The sequence below is a fragment of the Monodelphis domestica genome, chromosome 1 (assembly GCF_027887165.1).
Source record: "Monodelphis domestica isolate mMonDom1 chromosome 1, mMonDom1.pri, whole genome shotgun sequence".
Classification (NCBI taxonomy): Eukaryota; Metazoa; Chordata; class Mammalia; order Didelphimorphia; family Didelphidae; genus Monodelphis; species Monodelphis domestica.
Window position 1 is genome coordinate 204981568 of NC_077227.1, and position 19223 is coordinate 205000790.

Sequence of the window (19223 nt, forward strand, 5' to 3'; positions counted from 1 at the left end):
GTGTGTGTGTGTGTGCTGGAAAATGCTTATATTTTGGTATAATCTATTTGAGAGTGATGAAATTGGGCACTGCATTCTTTTCCTTTCTTCCACCAAGCAATATTGGAATGTAATGGGGTTATTGCTACAACCTCTGGTGCCATTTACTTCTAAAGCACAAAAGCTTTATCTGCCCTACCAATTTGCACCATGCTATAAAGCAGAGGCTCAGGATGTGAGTAAGGGTATTACAAAATGTCTTTGGAATAACTGCATTTCAAAGCATACTGAAAAAAATTGGGCCTCTTTTTTTCTTTTTTGCTTTAAAGAATATTATAAAGAATCTATATGTAAAAAACCAAGCCAACCAACCACCACAAGATGCAGATACATACACACAACCACTGACTACTTAAAAAAAAGTTAAGAAAGAGAAGCAATAAAACAGAGAAAACTAGTGTTGGCCAAGGGGATTACGGATAGCAAGAAACTGGATTTAGCTAAAAAGAAATCATACTGTAGACTAAACTGAAACAAAATTGAAAACATATACTATGCCCTCACCATTGGCAGCTTGATAAATTTGTGTTTAAAAAGAACTCAGCAATGCAAATCAAAACAACTCTGAGGTATCACCTCACACCTAGCAGATTGGCTAACATGACAGCAAAGGAAAGTAATGAATGCTGGAGGGGATATGGCAAAGTTGGGACATTAATTAATTGCTGGTAGAGTTGTGAATTATGCCAACCATTCTGGAGGGCAATTTGGAACTATGCCCAAAGGGCGATAAAAGACTGTCTGCCCTTTGATCCAGCCATAGCACTGCTGGGTTTGTACCCCAAAGAGATAATAAGGAAAAAGACATGTACAAGAATATTCATAGCTGCGCTCTTTGTGGTGGCCAAAAATTGGAAAATGAGGGGATGCCCTTCAATTGGGGAATGGCTGAACAAATTGTGGTATATGTTGGTGATGGAATACTATCGTGCCCAAAGGAATAATAGAGTGGAAGAATTCCATGGGAACTGGAACAACTTCCAGGAATTGATGCAGAGTGAGAGGAGCAGAACCAGGAGAACATTGTACACAGAGACTGATACACTTTGGTACAATAGAATGTAATGGACTTCTCCATTAGTGGCAATGCAGTGTTCCTGAACAACTTGGAGGAATCTATGAGAAAAAAACACTATCCACATTCAGAGGAAAAACTGTGGGAGTAAAAACACCGAAGAAAAACAACTGCTTAATGACATGGGTTGAGGGGATATGATTGGGGATGTAGACTCTAAATGAACATCCTAGTGCAAATACCAACAATATGGAAATAGGTTCTGATCAAGGGCACATGCAATACCCAGTAGAATTGCGCATTGGCTATGAGAGGGGTGGGGAGAGGGGAGGAAGGAATAGAAAATGATTTTTGTAACCAAGGAATAATGTTTGAAATTGACCAAATAAAAAAAAATAATGTCTAAAAAAATAAAAAAATAAAAAGAACTCAGCAAAGAACTGACAAAATTATCTATACTGGGATAGCTCCTGGAGGTTGATGTACAGCCTCGATAGTTTTGAAAAAAATCTTTTCCAGTCCATTGATTTCATAACTCAAGTAAACACATTGTTTCCTTCCAACGCGGAAACCACAGAGGGGCTCACATTAGGAAGAATGGTTATTCAGAGAACTGATCTCCAAAAACTGCCATGTGTTCTGTGGGAGTGAGACCAGCTGAAAAGCCAAGGCAGCATTTCTGAAATGCCAACTGAAAGGGATGCTTATTTTGCATGGATTTCATTTGTACTTTCCCTCTCCCCTTCCACCTCCCTTATCCTGTCAGTTCTTCTTATGGTTTGTATCATAGCTGTTTTGATTGTCTTAGACAGTTAATTGCCTTTTTGAAGTCGAAGGGAAAATGTACTGGCACTGAGGGCTCTGGATTCTGGTTATTAACTGATTTTTTAAAAATCACATAGATGTAATTAAGCAAAATAAATTCTTGCATTGGTCAAATCTAAGTACATGCATGCGTACATACACACGTGTATAAACGTACAGCTACATTTGTGTATGTACATCCCTGTATGTTTTAACTCTGCTGTGAATCCATCACTCTTCTACCAGGAGGTAAACAGTAGGTTTCATCATGAGTCCTCTAGAATCCTGGTCAGTTATTTCACTCATCAGAGTTGTTAAATCTTTGCTTTCAGGATATTGTTGTTATATAGAAGTTGTTCTCCTGGTTCTGATCACTTCACTAATAGATAGTGTGCTCCATGAATTTGTATGACATCCTTGCTCAGGGGTCATGTTGAACTTCTGAATTGTTTTCACTTTAATATATGTGCCATGGCAGTCAGTCTAGAAACATTTATTTCGCACCTACTCTGTGTCAGACATTTTGTCTGGAGCTGGGAATGAGTTCTCTCACCTGACTCTTAGTGAATTTGGGGAAATTCACTCCACATTCCTAGGGCATAATTTCTGGACTGTAATAAAAATCATATCTAAACCACAGCAGATAAGAATATATCTTGTTTTTCAAGACCTTTCAGCAAGGTAATTCCATTATCTACCTTAGTCATCATAGAAAGCCCTGCTGGTAAACATCACTCACTCCTTGGGCAGAATCTCTGCTTATAATGTATCTCTAAATCTGCTGTTTATGCCCTTTTCTTCCTTGTTCTGTGAGATTAGAATATAATGGCGTCCAACTTTCCTTATCTATAAAATGGGAATAATAATGTTTATACTATCTATCTCACAGAGTTGTTGAAAAGCTCAAACAATATAATGTATCTATAAAGCTCTCTGTACCTAGAATGTGATATATAACTTCAAGTTATTACTATTGTTAGAGAGGATTAAAAATAGTATATCACTATCTGGATGGCTCAATGGAGAGAGTGCTGGTCCTGGAGTCAGGAAGACCTCAGTTCAAGTCTGGTCTCAGACACTTACTAGCTATCTGTCCTTGGGCAAATCACTTAACCCTCTTTGCCTTAAGAGGTGGCTCAGTGGGTAGAATACTGACTCTGGAAGCAGGAAGACCCAAGTTCAAATCTATTCTGAGACATTTATTAGCTATGTGACCCTGGGCAAGTCACTTGACTTCTGTTTGCCTTTATCTACCAGATAAGGAAATAGTAAATTCTCTGCCAAGAAAACTCCATGAACAGTATGGTCCACAGGGTCATGAAGAGTTGGGCACACCTGAATAATAATTAATTTATTTGATATGCATAAAGATCGGACCTGTGGATTCATTCATGTAAGGGAAGTTCTCAGGTGAGAAAACTCTCTTTCCCAATGCAAGTCATCATTTTCTCTGTAAATTATTGCCTCAGAAACTCAAGTTCTCACCAACCCACCCCTCGTGCTGGCCAGGGCACCAAGGAATCAATCTCAGTCAATGAGGATAGTCCCATGCAAATGACTGTGTGAGCCCATGGTTACAAAACTGCACTAAGAAGAAATAAATTGTTGATGTAGAGAGTTGTTGGGAAGCATCCAGGGTCACCGAGTCAGTACGTGTAAGAAGGGAGACTTAACTCTGGTCTTCCTGGCTCCAAGGCCAGCTCAGTCCCTACTATATCGTACTGCTTCTGGGCTATTTGAAGACTTGTTTTTTTCTCTTTTGAAGGTTAAAGAAAAAAATAGATCTCAGTTATTTAAAAAACTATTTGAGAATTGCCTTGATCTCTTTTGAACCTGTTTATGGGACCATCTAAAGTATCTTATTCAAATCAAGAAGATCAAGTGCTCGAGCCCAGAATTAAATAGTAGGAAAGATTAGGGCTAGACTGCACAGTACCTTTATTTGTCCCAAGTGAATCCTTAACCCAAAACAAGACTTTTTTTTAACACCAGTACTCTACCAGCTGTGTTAGGAAAGCTGGGAACCCTTTGATCTCTGAAGGATCAAAAAGACAAGTCAACCATAAGGACAATGGAAAGATTCCTAAAAGTAGTAGATGGCAGCATAGTATGTGATGGAAGGATATTCTCAAAGACTTGTATGACTGGAAAAGGAGGGAGGCTGGTTAGGTAAAGAGCATGAAGGAGGGGAAGGCAGTCCAAGTGCTGCACTAATAGTTACAAAATAGTAAAAGCCCCAAAGGGAAGGGAACAAACTTATTTGTTTGTCCCACTTATTAAGTAATTGCCTAGTATGTGCCAGGTAATCACTTTATAAAATTATTTCATTTGATCCTCACAATAATCATGGGAGATAGCCACTATTATCACCCTCATTTTATATATGAGGAAACAGACAGAGGTTAAGCAATTGGCCAGAGTCACACAATAAGTGTCTGAGACTGGATCTGAACTCAGGACTCCCTAGTCCAGTGCTCTAGCCACTGGGCTGCCTAGTGCAGGTTTTGGGTTTTTTTTTTTAACCTTTTTTTGTATCATGAATCTTTTGCAGTCTGGTAAAGCTCCTCCACAGAATAATATGTTTACATGTATAAAATAAAATATATTGTGTTACAATGGAAACCAATTATATTGAAACCAATAATATTGAAAGACAGTAAACTATATTGAAAAATATTAAAAAATAAAAAGCAAATCAAGTTCCTGTACCCTCAGATAAGGAGCCCTGCTTTAGAGGAAAACCTCCATCCCATTGGGTAGATCTTCTTTGGAGATTTTTATGGAGCAAGGATTAGAACTGAGAAAGATGAGAAAGCATGAATGGATTGTGGTATATACATCAAAGAGCTCTAAGTTAAAAAACAAAACTCTGCCACACTGATGCATGATGTGGATTGAGATCTGCCCAAGACCTCCAAGTGTTAGATGGAAGAGGTGGCCCTATTGATGAAGAACACAGATCCATTGAAAAATCAAAGTGTCAAATGACTTTGCCAAGGAAAACATAAATATGTTCCTATTTTCAAGGAACCATTAATCTATTTAATAGTAGAGTTATGGAGTTCAGAACTGGACCAGTAGCAGTCTGGCCTGGATTCCCAATAATGCTACCTGTGGGTTATATTTTTATTTAGGCCAGTGGATCTCAAAGTGTTCCTAGGGACCTTGGGCATCCCCAAGACCCTTTCAGAGAGTCCATAAGGTTAAAACTATTATCCTAACAAAGCTAAAATGTTTTAATTTCTAATACTTTAAATGTCATATATAATATACATGAATATCAATGTATATATCTCTATACAACATAAATAAACCCAAGATTTTAGGTGGAACTCAAAAATTTTAGAGTGCAAATGGATCCCAAGACCAAAACGTTTGAGAGTTGCTATGACTGAGGCAGCTACATCTCAATTCTGCTTCTTTAAAAGCAAATAGCAAATACATTTTTGGAGATTCCATTTCCTTAAAATAGAAGGGACTGACCCATATTCCTCTTCCTCATATCCTGGTCTTTTTCTCAATTATTTCCTATAGGCTGCTTTACATAATTGAGAAGTTTTCCTCTGGCTTCTTTGATGCTACCAAAAGGGAATTTCTGTATTTAGACTTCTCACGACCTGAGAATTATGCCTTTTTTCCCCCTGGAACTATATGGCACTTCATCATTCAAAGAATTCCAGGGGTCTCCAAGGATCATATAATTTATTATCTCATAGGTAGAACTGGGCAAAATCCAATTCAGAAACACCACTGAGCTCCATTGGTAAGATCCTCCAGTAAGAAAAGCTCACAGCCCTGGTCAGGTTACAATTTGGAACTCGGAAGTAAAAAAATGCAGTGGATCCTTTGTTTCCCTGCGATGTAGCAATTCCTTGAGTGATATTTTTGCCTGTGAAGAAAGTGAAGGAAGCTTTCTTGCTCTGACACTAACCTGCTTTTTACTAGGTTCTGTAAGTCTCCTATTTAGATCTAGTAAGCAATTAGAACAAAAACCAAGCAAGTGACCACATACTTTGAGGCCATAAAGTCTATTTGAAGTAGGAGCTGGTTGTAAGTGCAGTACTGAATGGAACTCTAGAGGTCACTGACACCACTGAATCTGTTCCTTATTGCTAGACTGCGCCTTCCCTGTTAGTTTCTTGGGGTTCTTTCATCTTGAGGTTCCTTCTACACTTTGCAGGTGTTACTTGGGTGTGACTATATGGATGGATGGATGAAACTGAACAGCAGAAAAAATTTAGGAAGTGCTTATACTCTACTGCCATTATCTTGTTTTAGAAAACCAACCAAACAGTCCTTACCTTCTGTCTTATAATCAATACTAAGTATTGGTTCCAAGGCAGAAGAGGGTTAAGGACTAGGCAATTAGGGTTAAGTGACTTTCCCAGGGTCACACAGCTAGGAAGTATCTGAGGTCAAATTTGAACCCAGGTCTGGCTCTCTATCCACTGAGCCACCTAGTTGCTCCCAGTCTTCCTTTTATAAAGTAAGAGAGAAATACATAAAAATTATACTCAATAAATAATGTAGTAAAGAACAATTGAGAAATTGCAATAATAAGACAGTTCACCTCTGCTGATACGTTGCTTCTCTCCAGATAGAATTCCAGGGCTGTCAATGATGCTTATGCTCTTCAGAACTTGGTTAGGCAACTGGGAACACATGAACCTAAAGGGGAAATGTATCAACATTGGAATTAAAATAATGTCTGAGTGGTACCACCTACTTGGTTGTGTGACCTTAGGTAAGTCACTTAGTTACTTTGGGCCACAGTTTCCACATCTATAAAATAAAAGGGTAAGACAAAATTTCCAAAGGTGATTTTTAAAAAAATGTCAATATTGGTGGGACTGTGGAAGATGGGCACACTAATTGGTGAATCCACAAATTAATCCATATTTCCTAAGAAACAGTTTGATTTATTAGATAAAAGGCACTAAACTGTCAACTTCACTAATGGAGAATTCCATAAATAAGAAGATCAATGACAAAACACAGTTCTATATATAACAAAATATTCAAGAAGCATTTTGTGGTAGCAAAAATCTGGAAATTAAACGGGCCCCTATTGATTGGCTAGACCAATTGTGGCATACAAATGGAATGGAATACTACTGAGTCACAAGAAATGATGAATATGAGCAATTCAGAGAAATAGAGGGTGACTTGTATGAAGTGATAGCGAGTGAAGAAAGAAGAATCAAGAGAACAAAATATACTACAGCATGGCAGTACAAATGAATCTGCATTGACAAAAATTCCCAGAAGTGAAGAGGAAAATTCAATGGTAATCATACTATGTTGAGAACCCTAAACAGTCTCATGATTAATGAGTTCCAACTCTAACATTTGCTAGCTCTGAGGCTGGGTAAGTCACTTTCTGCATCTGTACATATTTGGGCTGCTAGGTTTTTTTGAGAAGAAGCTGAAGTACATGATCTCTTAGCTGCTCTCACTAAGACCTGTCATTCTAGCAAGAACCATAGAAAGGATAAATTTCAGTTTTTGAGATCGAGATGTATACACAGAAAGGGGTCACATATGCAAAACATAACCATAACTTTAAATTAAAGTGATGGAATGCTAATATAAAGAGGCAGCTGGATGGCTCAGTGGATATAGCGCTGGACCTGGAATCAGGGAGACCTGAGTTCAAATTCGGTCTCAGGCACTTAGTAGTTTTGAGACCATGGGCAAGTCACTTAACCCTGTTTGCCTTAATCCCCTGAAAAAGAAAGTAGCAAATCACTCCAGTGTCTTTGTCAAGAAAGCCTCATGGGAAGTATTGGCATGCTGTGGTCACGAAGAGGCAGACATGATTGAACACTGCTAATACGATGTCATTAGTAATATGTGAGAGACAGTATAGTCTAGTGGCTTGAGTCCCTGGATGACTAGAGTTCAAGTCTTACCTCTAACAAACTAGCTGTGAGACTCTAAGCAAGTCACAAACTCTCCGTGTTCTTGGCAACTCTCTAAAACTATGACCTAATGTATACAGATGGAAGGGGAGTTCTTGCCACCAACAAAACCACAAGACCTCCCCACCCTCAGAGTATTAGAACAGAAAGGGAAGGGTTAGAAAAATGACTTCACTCTCAGGAAAATCCTGATTAGAGCTCTTTCTGGTTATCCTAAACTTTTGGCTTCAGTCCCTGTTTATTCTACAGAAAGCACAATGTGTATAAAAATGCAGAGAGTCTGTAATGACCTTGCTTTTCTTTGGATTTCAAATAGCTGATATATATGCCAGTGGGCAGAACTCTCAAAATCTTGCTTAAAACTCAGTTTTTTTCCACTCAATGGAATTAGTGGCCATTACTCAGAAGGTAAATATACCCAGAATGTGAGATGAGGAACGACTGCTTCAAACTACCAGGATATGTACAGCTAAGCAAAGCCACTGCATAATGTAATTTATGCAGGAATGAATAGGCGGCTTGGGACATGAGATACAAATGTGAGCAAAAAATAGCTTTCACATATGAATCTCAAAGAGAGTTACATCTATTCTTTCATTTTTCTTATAATCATTTCTAGGAGGTTATAAAGGAAAGGATTATGAGGTCCCATTTACAACCCAGAGTACACTTTAGAAAGCATTTAGTCCAAATGATATTTGTAAAACCCAGTGGAATTGCTTGTCAGCTCTGGAGGGGGGAGGGAAGAGGGGAGGGAGAGAACATGAATCATGTAACCATGGAAAAATATTCTAAATTAATTAATTAATTGAAAAAAAGAAAAGAAATCATTTAGTCCAATGGCATCAATTTACCGGTGAGGAAATTGGGGCCTGGAAAGGTGATGTGACATGTACAGCACAAGCAGTAAGTCACAATGAGCCTAAATGCAGTATACTTTCCATCACACCATGCTGCCTCTTAGAAAGACCATATCTATTTCTCCAGCTGGAGAAATTCAAGCAGGAAGCAGTTAAGTGGTAGATAGTTTGGAGAATATGACACAAATCTCTTAAAAGCAAATTTAATTCCATTTCCACTAGAATGCAGATTACAGGTTTTGAAAACCAACAAAGTTAAAACAAGAAGTTGAATCCAATTAAGAAATTTGCTAATTTCTACTTTTAAAAAAGTCTGTTTAATAAACATTAGTACTGAATAAAGACAAAATAAACATTTGTTGTTGTTGCTCAGTGACTCTTTGTGATGCCATTTGGTGTTTTCTTGGCAGATACTGGAGTGGTTTGCCATTTCCTTCTCCAGCTCATCTGACAGATGAGGTACTGAGGCAAATAGAATGAAGTGACTTGCCCAGGGCCACACAGCTTGTGTCTGACAATAGGGTTGAAACCAAGAGTCTTTTTGATTCTAGGAGCAGCACTCTACCATGCCACCTAGTTGTCCAATTCTTTCTTAATCAACTTGTTAAATGTACAATACTGTAGCACGCCTTAATTAATTGCTTAGATGATTTCTCTTTTAAATTTGGGGGAGGAATAAAGGTGGGCCTAGAATCAAGAAGACTCATCTTCATGAGTTCAACTCTGGCCTCAGACACTTATTAGTTGTGTGACCTTGGGAAAGTCATTGAACCTTTTTTTGTCTCAGTTTCCTATCTGTCAAATGAGCTGGAGATAGAAATGGCAAACCATTCCTGTATCTTTGCCCAGAAAATTCCAAATGAGGTCACAAAGAGTCAGACAAAACTAAACAACAGACCACCACAACTTTATTTATTCCTTGGGTGATTTATTCCCTAGATTTGGGGGAGAAACAAATGCTGGAATGTACCTGAGGGAATGGGAGGTTGGCAGTCAATAATAAATCAAGAGTAATCCAGTCAATCTCTAACAGAATCCTACCCTCCTCCAAAATGCTTCCCCCTTGCTGGAAAAGTAACACAAAATGGAAACTATTTTGTAAGAGTTAACGTCACAGGGGCATTGATGACTTTCTTCAGAGGCATAATGCTTGTGTCCATTCATAATAATCTCAAATTTTCTAGAACTTCTGCAAGGTTCTGGGTGGGATTAAAAAATGTAGAATTGGAGACTACATTTAATTCCCACTGAACAAAGTTATAGGACTGGAACTAATCCCAGGGTGACGCAACATGACAAGTTACACAGGCAAAGGACATGATCAGGAAAAACAGAAGGGGAGGAGTAAGGGCAAACACAGAGCATAAAGCAAATTAACCATATTTAACACAACTATATTTTATTTTTCAGTTTTACTGATATCTTTTTTTTGTTGTTGTTTTTGTATCACAATCATTTTTCCATGTGCCTCCCTTCTCCATTTTGAATTCTTCTTTGTGTGGAAGGTCCTGCTGCCCCTGTGTTCTGTGGACATTTCTGGTTGTTGAAAGAAAAGAAAGGACAGTTGTGTGTGGAGCACTGATAAAATCAGCTGGAAAAGAAACAGCCCCTCAGCTAAAAGCGCTTGAGGAGAGACACAGACTGTTCTGAGAACCAACTCTTGCCTAGTAGTATCAGATCTCAAACTGTACTACAGAATAAAAGTCATCCAAATGATTTGGTACTGATTAAAAAAGAGGGAAATAAGTGGAATAAATTTGTCCAATATGTAAAAGCAAACAAACTTAGTTGCTTAGTGTTTGATAAACCCCAGGTGCTGGGGTAAAAATGCACTGTTTGACAAAATACCTTTCAAAATTAGCAGATTGGCAGAAATTAGATTTAGACCAACATCTCACACCTTAGACCACGATCCTAATAAATATACATAACTGAGAGATGAAAGTTTACATAATAAATGTGAGGAGCAAGGAAGAAATTTCTACAAGATTTATAAAGAGGAAGAGTTTAATATAAAAGAACAGAGTCACAGAAGAAAAAAATGAACAATTTTGACTCTATAAAATTTGACTCTTCCCCACAAACAAAACCAAATCAGTTAAAATCAGAAGGGAAAGTTAGATGGTAAGAAATCTTTGCAACAAGTTTCTCTAATAAAAATCTCATTTCTGAAATATCTGAGGAATTGATTAAAATTTCTAAGAATTGATAAATGATCAAAGAATATGATTAGGTAAATCATGAAGAAATCTAAGCTATCAAAGCCATATTTTAAAAATGCCCCAAATTCACTAATAATTAGAGAAAAACAAGTTAAAACAACTCTGAGATTCTATATGTCATATAGATTTCTGATTGGCAAAGATGATTTAAAAAAAAGAAAATGACAAATGCTGGAGGAGCTGTGGGAAAATATGCAAATAAAAACATTGCTTGCCAGGACAGCTATGAATTGTTTCAGTCATTATGCAAAACAAGTTGTAACTATACCCTAAAAGTTACTAAAGTGTACATATACACTCTTTGATTCAGCAATATCATAATCCCACTACTATACTCCAAAGATACTAAATAAAGAAGAAAAAGACTGATATGTTTTAAAAAAACCTTGTTATAGCAAAGAATTGGAAACCATGGAAATGCCCATAAGCTGGATAATATATGGATGAATTATGGTATATGGTAGTAATAGTGGTAGTCTCTCGGTGACCGAGAATGACAATTGTCTTTGTGCATTATTATCTATTGATGTACCCTCATGTGGCTTTGGAGTCCAAAGGCTGAGGCGCACAGTTTGTGGCACATGGGGCATGGGACTCCAGTTGTTACGGGAGGTGCAGTTGTGGCCTGGTGTCGGCGTTCACGCGCAGTGGCGAGATGTCGACGTCGCTCATCTTCAAAGGTGGTGGCGGCATGGTGAATGTGGGTTCGCCAGCTGCTTCTGTCAGAGGCAGCGAGTTCTAGGTGCTTTGGTGTAGTGCCAGCCAACTTCAAGTTTGACTTTAGCTGATCCTTGAATCTTTTCTTTGGTTGACCTTGTTTCCTGAGTCCAGGGACATAATAGAATTGCTCCAAAGGAAATGAAAGGAACAATTTCAGAAAAACCTGGGAAGACTTCTATGAATTGATGAAGAGTGAAGTAAATAGAACCACGAGAACAAATTATATAATAACAATATTATAAAAACAATCAACTTTGAAAGACTTAAAAAGCTCCGATCAGTGCAACAACCAGCTAGGAGTCCAAAAAACTGATAATGAATTGTATTATTGGATTCAAGATACAGAATGACATATATTTTTGGACATAGACAAGAAAGAATTTTGTTTTGCTTAACTATGCATATTTGTTATATATTTGTTACAAGGTTTTTGTTTTACTTTCTTTTTTTCAGTGAATGGAGGACTAGGAGGAGAGAAAAGAAACGCTTATTAATTTATTTTCAGAGTAAAATTTAAGTTACATAAATATTTAAATAAAATAAATATAAAAATATATAATTTATTTTAAAAGTAAAATAAAACTCATGTAAAAAAGAAAGCAGCCTTTTCACTAAATGCACAGAAAGGATTTATTTGAAAACAGCTCAGAGGTTAGGAACACTGATTGAGGCGGGACAGTTACAGGGAATTGTGGGCAATGAGTTTCTTTGTATACAACTGTTTTCAGAGTTTTTGAAGAATAGAGCTGTTGGGGGACTATGGGAGGAGGTTATATTTCACAGACAAGTCACTAAGCACAAGTATGACCTGATTTGAGACGTTAGAAGTGATGACCACATGAAGATACAGCAGATACAAGATGAGAAGCTGAAAGTAAGAAGAATCATAACAAGCTGGAGACACAGGAGGGAAGGAGAGAAACTTGATTGCAGAATACAGAATTCTACTAGAAGTGAGCACAGCCCAGTAGGCAGACTTTGCGGAGGATACAAGGAGCTACTGAATTAGAAAGCAATAGAGCTGTTAGAAGCTAGTGGGAAGAAAAGAGAAGAGCTGGTTGGTTTTTGCCCTTTAACGCCATGTACTGCCAGAAAGGGAAAAACTTCTCAGGGATGCTCATGATGCCCATATTACCCCTCTAGTTTGAGAAAGGGAAAAACTTCATAATTCATAATAAACAGAGCTGAATTAGCTGGATTCCAGGATTAAGGAAACTGCATTTCACCAAAATAGTGTAATACTAACATATTTTACTAAAAGAACACAACACTTCTGCAGGAACCTGCTACAGGAGGCTATGTGCTAAAAGAGTTTCACACTGTTTTAACAACCAGAGAATAGATGAGGGATGGCTTTGCTCAGTAGTAGATCTTTGTGGACCAGAAGTGAAGTGGTTTTATGGGTGACATAGGCGCAGGTTGTTCCCTAAAGACATCATTACAGTCTAGAGTTATGAGTTTCATTCAGCACATGGGTTTCCCTACTCATGGATTTCAGTGATAGATATATATATATAAATATACTTCCTCTTACCCAAAACACTACAGATGTACTGGTGGAAGGGTGTGTGACTCTGGCTTATGAATAAGATGTGATAGTCTTGCTTTTGCTTTCCATTGAGTGTTAAGATTATTCCTATATTTGCCTTCTATTGAGTAATTGCTATAATTCTTACGGCTTTTAACTTATCACTTCATATTTCACGTCTAAGAACCAATGACATCATTGTGACTATATATAAATGGAGAACATACCAATGGGGGCTCAGGAGCTAAAGTGGCAAGTAGTAGAAAGTCATACACACCCACATCAGGATCTTGAGAACTAAGCAAAATCAGCATAGCATATCCCTCCCTGGGAACCTCTGACATGCCAACATTAGTTTATGTTGGGTGTGTGAGAGTCCAGGTTAGGGAGTTCAGATGACACATGTCATGCCATGCCTGAGCTACATTTGTAACAAGAAAAAACAATTCAGTAAAGTCAAACAATACAAAGACCGATATATATATATATATATATATATATATATATATATATATATATATAAACATTTGTACCTCTTACCTTTCCAGCAAGAGGAAGGAAATGTGTTTCATCATCTGTTCCTCTAATCAAGATTAGTCATTACAATTAATCAGAGTTTGTGTTTTCCTTTACACTATGGTAGTCATTGTGTACACTGACAGAACTTAGATAATTTAAACAATTCAATCTATATTTCCCAAAATATTTTGGCCACAGAACACAGTTGGGCTTGAAATATGATCATCAGAACTCAAAAATTATTTAGAGTGTCTGAGTGTAGAGTTATACCCCTAGGATAAAAGTCAGTTGAGGAACTATTGTCATAAAATAGAGACAAAATAGCTTATTTTCATACTGAAAAATGATTGCATATAATGGGAACTCATATGTGTGTGTGTGATTTCACATTTAACATTTTAGAGGGGATAATAAAAAAATTTTAGCTTTGTAGAACACTGGGATATGCCAAGTTAGACAATCCTATCTTGAAGAACCATGGTGAGTATCATAGTGGCTATGTGATAAAGATTTCTTTCTATATATGTATGCCTAACCTTATCCTTTTGTTTCAAATTAGAAGGCCCCAACCAGTTTTATTCCCACATCAGACAATGGCTTTAGTCAAACATTATTGTTTCAACAAAAAGATTGACTAAATAATTTCCTATTGAAAATCACTCTCCAACATCTTCACAAAAACTGATCATAAACTGGACATTAAGAATCTCAGAAACACATCCAGAAAAGCAGAAATATTAAATGTACACTTAGACCATGATACAATAAAATTTACATGCAATGATGTGCCTTGGAAGCATAGACTAAAAATGAATTGGAAACTAAGTAAACCAATCCTGAAGAATGAGTGCTTTGGAGAACAAATCATCAAAATGATCAATGATTTCATTAAAGATAGTGACAAAAATGAGATGACATATCAAAATTTGTGGGATGTAGCTAGAGCATCTTAGAGATGCTCTTAGAGAAAAATATATATCTCTAAATGCATACATCAATAAAAGAAAGAGCAGATCAATGAATCAGTCACACAAAAGACAAAGAACAAATTAAAAATCCCCAATTAAACACCAAAACGAAATCCTGAAAACTGAAGAAGAAATTAATAAAATTGAAAATTAAAAAAAATTAAATTAATTAAACTAATAAATATATCTAGGAACTGACATGAGGGGGAAAGTAGAAAAAAAAACATTGGTTAATTTGGGAATTTGTTTGACCAATTATATGCCAGTAAAAATAATAAACTCATCTGGAAGAACAAAACATCAAGAATATCAAAGGAATCAAGAGGGAAAATGTTAAGGAAGGTGAGCTAGCAATACCAGATTTCAAATTATATTAAAAATTGGTAATTCATCAAAGCAATCAGATACTAGTTAAGAAATAGAACAATGGATTAATGGAATAGATTAGGTACACAATACATAGTATTAAATGATCATAAAAATCTAGTGTTCAATAAACCCAAAGGTCCAAGCTCTGGGGGCAAGAAATCAGTATTTGACAAAAACTACTGAGAAAATTGGAAAGCTATTTGGAAGACACACCAGATACCAAAATAAGGTCAAAAGGGGTACATGATTTAGACGTAAAGGGTAATATCAAAAGCAAATTAGTGGAGCATGGAAATTTTAACTTGTCAGACATGAAGATAAAGTAATAGTTTATGACCAAAGGAAATGAAGAGGATTATGGGGAGTAAAATGGATAATTATGATTACATAAAAGATGTTTCCACACAAACAAAATCAGTACAGCTGAAAGCAGGAAACTAGAGGGAACAAATTTACAATAAGTTTAAGGTCTTATTTCTTGAATATATATGAAACTGAGCCAAAATTATAAAAATAAGAGCCATTCCCCAACTCATAAATGGTCAGATGATATAAACAGGCAATTTACAGAAGAAGAAATCAAAGTTATGAAAAAAATGCTCTAAATCACTAATGGATAAGAAATTGCAAGATAAGACAACTCTAAGATACCACTGCATACCTATCATATTGGCTATTGTGACAGAAAAGGAGAATGATAAATACTGGAGGAGATGCAGAAAAATAGGGACATTAACGCACTATTCTAGTAGTGAACTGTTCCAACCATTCTGGAGATCAATTTGGAACTATACCCAGAGGTCTATAAAACTGTGCATACTCTTTGACCAAGCAATAAAGTCTGTCCCTTAAAGAGATGAAAGAAAAGGTTAACGGTCTTATATGTAAAACACATATTTATAGCAGTTCTTTTTTGGTAGTAAAGAATTGGGAATTGAAAGAATGCTTATCAACTGAAGAATGGTTGAACAAGTTGTGGTATATGCTTTTGATAGAATACTATTGTACCATAAGAAAGGATGCACAGGTTGGTTTCAGGAAAATCTTGGAAGATTTATATGAACTGATGCAAAGTAAAGTGAGCAGAGCTAGGAGATCATTGCACATAGTTTAATCAAATATTAAAGACTCAGCTACTTTTATCTATGTAATGACCCAAGACAATTTCAAAGGACTCATGTTGAAAAATGCTATCCACCTCCAGAGAAAGCTCTGATACACTCTGAGGACAGATTTAAGCATACTTTTTTCCATTTTATGTTTCTTGCTTTTTATTTTCACATCATGGCTAATATGGAAATATGTATTATATGACTTTATACATATAATGGATATTGTATTTCTTTCTGATTCTAAGATGAAAGAGAAGGGTTAAAAAAAAGAAAGAAAGAATTGCTGGGCTGTCAGATATCAAGTCTTAAACTTTTTCATACCTAGTATCTAGCCCTAGGGAGATCATTCCAGACAAGAGAAAATTCTCTAAGTACTCTATTATATGATCTGCAAAGAGTAATAGTTAATTTTCCTTATTGCCTACTTTAATTCCTTCAATTTCTTTTTCTTTTCTTATTGCTAAAACTAGCTTTTCTAATATAATATTAAATAATAGTATTGATAATGGGCATGTGTGTTTCATTCCACATCTTATTGGGAAGGTTTCTAAATTAGAGATGTGACTTGTTGATGGTTTTAGATAATTTCAGAAAACGTGTTGAAAATTGTATTTGGGAAAATATTTTAAAAAATAAAAAATGTTTTACATGTAATTGAGAAAAAATAAAATAAAAATTCAGTGTAAGATACAACTGAAGAAAAGAATATATAATCAAGTATGTGTAATTTATAGGGATATATATTTTAAATGAATAAACATTTATTCTGTGCCTTTAAAAAATAAATTATTTGATGTCTATTTTTTGTTTTAAACTGGCCTTACTACAAGTAGGCCAACACCAAACGCTAAAACTTTTTCTATGTATTATTAAACTATTTTAATTGTTACTGTCAGTTTTGTCTTAAATTATTTTTTATATTTTAAATTTACTTCAGAAACACAACCCTAAAAATGGAAATAAAAGAATAATGTAGGAAAATATGGTGCTTAGTATGTCACTTAGTGCTTTATAAAAATTTCTACAGATGTGGAGGTTCAAAGAGTTCACAACTGGGGAATGAAACTTGAGAGAAAAATATATCCTGTTAAATTGTCTTTTCCCATCTCAAAAAAAATATGTCTATATATCTTAAAAATAAGTGATAAAGTCCTAAATTATCGCAGTCAACAGAAGATGAGGAGAGTAAGAAGCAAGGGACAGAAAATGTTCAATAATGTAATGAAGATAAAACCACAAAAGAAAAAAGCTATCATGTTACCATGCCTTAAAGTTACATATTGACTAAATGTCAGATCTCACTAACTGTCCTCATCATCCAGGCTGTGGAACTAGAGCAAAGCATCTTCTAATGAAATCCTTTCAGATTTCTATATGTAATGCCCATGGATGGAATCCAAGACAGACTTGCCTTATGTGAGTTCTATAATAAAGCACGTACAGGATGTTATGGTGAGGTTTCAATGATTATCATGATTCTTTTCTGAAGCTATTAAATTTCCTTTGTTGATGAAGTACAGAATTCCACCAAACCCTGTGCTTCTTTCTCAGAATGCATGGTAAAGATCTGCCCTGTTTCCTTTGGAAGTAGGTCTGAAGAACATTGTGTGTATATGTGTGTATGTAATTTTGCTATTGTTTGCTGAATACTTGGCACTTTCTTTCAAGACTAATTAAGAACCATTCTTATCTGTGAGCAATCTCATAGATTTCTCCTGGGATAATACCCAAGCTACAGTAATGACGATATGGGAGAGGTAATAATCTGTCCCTTGGGATGACTGCCTGTTGCCTGAAGTGAGAAGCAACAGTAATGACCATTTATTAACAAAGGAAAGTTGAGAAGATGAGGGAATATTGTGACTAAAATAGTATTCTAGTTACTTGGTTAATTTCTCTCAATGCACACTGTCCTACTTGTGTACAGCATTTTCTTTGAGATACCAGAAAAGTCTAAAGAGGAGGTTTTATTGTGTTTTTGACCTGACTAAAACATGTTCCCCACATAGATGCTATAGTTAGGTACACAAATTTACCTCTGAGAGAATGCAGCTTTGTTTATGTTCTTTGATAATGATCTTGCTAAAAGAATATATAAAACTATCTATAATCATATTTTTTAAATCACTCAATTAGAAAAATGCAAATTAAACCAACTCTGAAATACTACCTTATACTTATCAGATTGGTTAATATGACCAAAAAGGAAAATGATAAATACTGGAGAGGACATGAGAAAATTGGAAAATGAATACACTGTTGGTGGAATTGTGAACTGATACAATCATACTGGAGAGCAATATGGAACCACACCCCACACTCAAAGGGCCCTAAAACTATGTAATCCCTTTAACCCAGCAATAACACTGATGGGTATGTAGCTTAAAGAAATCAGAGATAAGAGAAGAGGACCTACCTGTACCAAAATATGTTTTTGTAGTGGCAAAGAATTGGAAATTGAGAAAGGTTGGCCATCACTTGAGGAATGAATGAACAAGAAGTGGTATAAGGTATGTAATGGAATACTATCATGCCATTAGAAACAGGATGAGTTCAGAAAAATCTGGAAAGACTTCTATGAACTGATGCAAAAAGAGAACAGAACCAGGAGAACAATATATATAGGAACAGAACTATAATATGATATTCAACTGTGAAGGACAAACCATTATCAAAAAAGCGACTTTCCAAGATAACCCACAAAGGACTCATGATGGAAAATGCTACCCATAGCCAAAGAAGGAACTGTTGAGTCTGATTACAGATCAAAGCATGCCATCTTCCACTTTATTTTCTTTGAGTTTTTTATTGTATGTATGATATGTCTCCTATCATGACATAACAATAAGGAAATATGTAGTGCATGAAAGCACTATATCAAATTGTTTACCACCTCAGGGAGGGGATGGAAAGGAGAGAGGGAGAAAATCTGAATCCTAAAATGGCAGAAAACAATTCTCAAAAATTGTTTCTACACGTAAGTGAAATAAATGATTTAAAAAAATAAAAGAATATAAATACCAATAAATTAGCAAGCATTTATTAAGCATCTACTATGTGTTAGATGCTGGATATATAAACATAAAAGGCAACTAGTTCAATTTCTCAAGGACTTTATATGACTTATCCAAGACATGACACCTAAT

The 19223-nt window shown here is 35.9% G+C and overlaps 1 protein-coding gene and 1 non-coding gene across 2 annotated transcripts in view; both read right to left on the reverse strand.

Annotated features, from left to right (window-relative positions):
- Positions 1-19223, reverse strand: part of EHD4 (EH domain containing 4) — a 107499-nt gene that overhangs the window by 64704 nt on the left and 23572 nt on the right. The window contains exon 3 of the mRNA XM_001362197.3: positions 6429-6526. Within this exon, the coding sequence (XP_001362234.1) occupies positions 6429-6526 (98 nt within the window). The remainder of the gene's footprint in view (positions 1-6428; positions 6527-19223) is intronic.
- On the reverse strand, positions 2239-2340 carry LOC130456706 (U6 spliceosomal RNA). Its single transcript, XR_008915752.1, has one exon. It is a non-coding gene; the product is annotated as a U6 spliceosomal RNA (small nuclear RNA).